General features: G+C 56.6%; 1 protein-coding gene across 1 annotated transcript in view; it reads right to left on the bottom strand.

The window, feature by feature from the left end:
- The window catches only part of Trpm2 (transient receptor potential cation channel, subfamily M, member 2), a 90,636-nt gene that overhangs the window by 58,683 nt on the left and 29,101 nt on the right, over window positions 1-2,852 (bottom strand). Inside the window, 1 exon segment of the mRNA XM_013027363.1 lies at window positions 621-789. Coding sequence (XP_012882817.1) covers window positions 621-789 — 169 coding nt within the window.

Here is a 2,852-nt window from a genome sequence, read left to right as displayed (position 1 = left end):
TCTGCCCTCCCTCCTGGCTGCCCCCTCTGCTCTCCCCCCTGGCTGCCCCTTCTGCCCTCCCTCCTGGCTTCCCCCTCTGCTCTCCCCCCTGGCTGCCCCTTCTGCCCTCCCTCCTGGCTGTCCCCTCTGCCCTTCCCCTAACTGGCCAGGTCTCCCCACAGCCTGCACCCTGAGCCCCTGCGCAGGTCCTGGGGCTCGGCTCAGCCACCGGAGTCTGCTCAGGCCTGTCCCCGCGGCAGCCACCCACAGCCCCGGCTCCCTGCCCTCCTCGTGGGTCCTCCCATGTCCCCTACCCCTTCTCTGCCTCCCCACACCCCACACCCTCCGCCCAGGTTAGCCCAGTCCTGGACCCTCCGCCCAGACTAGATGAAGTCCCCGGCGAGATGCGAGACTCCTCTGGGAGGCCCCGGCTCCTGTGCTGGGCAGGGGCAGGGCAGTGGCTGGGCGGTGTCCCCGCATCCCCGATGCTGGCAAGGTCTCCAGCCAGCCCCCCCCACCCCGAGCACAGGCCTTCCGTCTACCCGACTGCTGCCCGCCTCTCCCCCCAGCTCGGAAATCCGCCACCGCGTTCCACCACGGGCCAGCACCAGCCATGGCGGAGGGCAGGGCAAAGGACTGACCTTCCCCGCCTTCTGGCCCAGGCCCGTGAAGACGATGTCCCCGAAGGCGTCCGTGGGCATCTCCTGGACGTGCTTCTTGGGGTCCCACTCCTTGCCCTGGAAGGCGTGGGGCCTGGTGGCCTCCTCCAGATGCCGCTCCCGCGGGTAGCCACACGCACACACCACCCTCCTACAAAGACAGCACGGGGCGGTCACCAGCAGAGCACCCGTCTCTGCAGGACCCACCCGCCCAGCAGACCAGTCCTGGCCTCCAGTCAGAGGACAGACCGCACATGTCCCTCCCGGCCGCCAGCGGTCTGGCGTGGCTCTGTGTGTAGGCTGCAGGGTGGGTGGATGGTCTAATATGCTTCTCTGTGCATGCAGTGGGTTTGGTGTGACTTTCCTTGGACTCCCCCCCACGTGCCCAGGACAAGGTGCTATTCCTTCTCCCCGCCTCAGTGATTACAGGACCAGCCCTGTGGTCCAGAGTCAGGCAGCGGAGAACCTAAATGATGCCGGGTCCAATCAAAACCATCAGCACACGGAGAACCAGAAACTCAGCCAGAGTGGGGAAAGAGCGCGCAGCCGCAGGTAACACCTCGGGGGGCTCCACGCAAGCATTACAGCAGCCATCTTAGAACTGCTTTCCCAATGACCACAGACATCCCAGAGATGAGTGCAGAATACGGCTTCCACAAAGAAAGAAGGAGCGCAACACATGAAAACCTTCCACTGAAAAATTCAGTGACCAAATTATTTTTTAAGCTCAGTGGCTGGCTCAACAGAACAAAGAAGACAAAGGAGAAGTGATCCACAAACTAGAAGATCAGCCAGTAGCAAATTACCTCAAAAGAGCAGAGAGAAAATAGACCAAGTAAATAAGTATAGAGCCTCTGGGACTGGAAGGAATCGTACGGTCAGACCATCAGTCTCAGAAGGGAAAAGGGAAGAGCAGGGGAATGATACCCAGGTGTCCCATGCCACATTGGATTTCTGAAAATCCACCAAGCTACAAATCCAGGTCCTAAAACCCCAACACAGCACCTCACAGCCACACTGTCAAAGCTAAAGCTGGAAAAGAAATCTGACACCTTCCTTCAGACGACAGGGCTTCCTACCCCACGTCCCGGGCCTATGGGAACTTGTCGCCAGTGGGAGCAGCCAGAAGAGAGGCTAAAGGGAGTTCTCCAGACCAAAGAGATGTTCCAGAGCTTCAGACCGGAGGCGGGTGCAGGTGGGAGAAGACCGTGCGCAAGCACAACGGTCCTCGCTGCTCTTCGCTATTGTTCTTGCCAGCGCCTGTGTGTGGAGTCAGGGCCTTACCCTTCCTTGGCTGGCTTTCTCTGCAGGCGCTCTACTACTGGGCCATGCCTCCATCCCTTGAGTTTTTTAAACCATGCTGATGGCTGAACATTGTGTAACATGGTTCTCAGTGCACGTTTTAAGTGGCTGAGTGAGAGATGGAGGAAACATGTCTCCTATACTTCGTTCAAACTTGCAAAATGTCAATACCAGTAGAGTATATTATGTATTATTATAGTGTTAATACTGAGAGCAACCACTTTAAAAAGCTACATAAGAAAATACGCTCGGCAGGGTTCCGACGGCTCACGCTACTTGAGAGGCTGACATGTGAGGATGGAGGGCTTAGAGGGGGAACCGGGGAGCTCAGCCAGGAGCACAGCTGTGTGTCCTACATGTGAAAACAAGACAGTCACACATGTGCACATGCGTGTACACATACATGCACACGCGTGTACATACACATGTATGCACGTGTACGTGCATGTATACCCGCACACCTGTGTACACACACCAACACACCACAGCACACCAAGCCTGAACTTGCACTTCTCTACGTGTGAAAACAAGACAGTCACACGCATGCACACATGTGTATGTGCACATGCACACATGTGTACACACGTGTGCACACGCCACAGCACACCAAGCCTGAACTTGTACTTCTCTACATGTGAAAACAAGACGGTCACACATGCACACATGTGTGAACACGCGTGCACATACATGTGCACACATGCACACCCGTGTGCACGCACCCACACACCACACCACACCAAGCCTGAACTTGCACTTCTCTAAAAGGAAGACCTCTTGTTATCTCCTTGAACTTCCACCTTCGACATTCCACTGCATCGACAAGAGACCTACCCACAGGACAGCGGGCTTGGCCTTGTACAGTCAGAACATCCTTTGAGTCTAGCAATATTTCCAAATAAAGAGCTGGGCACA

This window comes from Dipodomys ordii, unplaced genomic scaffold (genome assembly GCF_000151885.1).
Source record: "Dipodomys ordii isolate 6190 unplaced genomic scaffold, Dord_2.0 Scaffold103, whole genome shotgun sequence".
In the NCBI taxonomy this organism is placed as follows: domain Eukaryota; kingdom Metazoa; phylum Chordata; class Mammalia; order Rodentia; family Heteromyidae; genus Dipodomys; species Dipodomys ordii.
The sequence above is the reverse complement of the archived record's forward strand: the minus strand, read 5'-3'. Positions and strand labels throughout refer to the sequence as shown.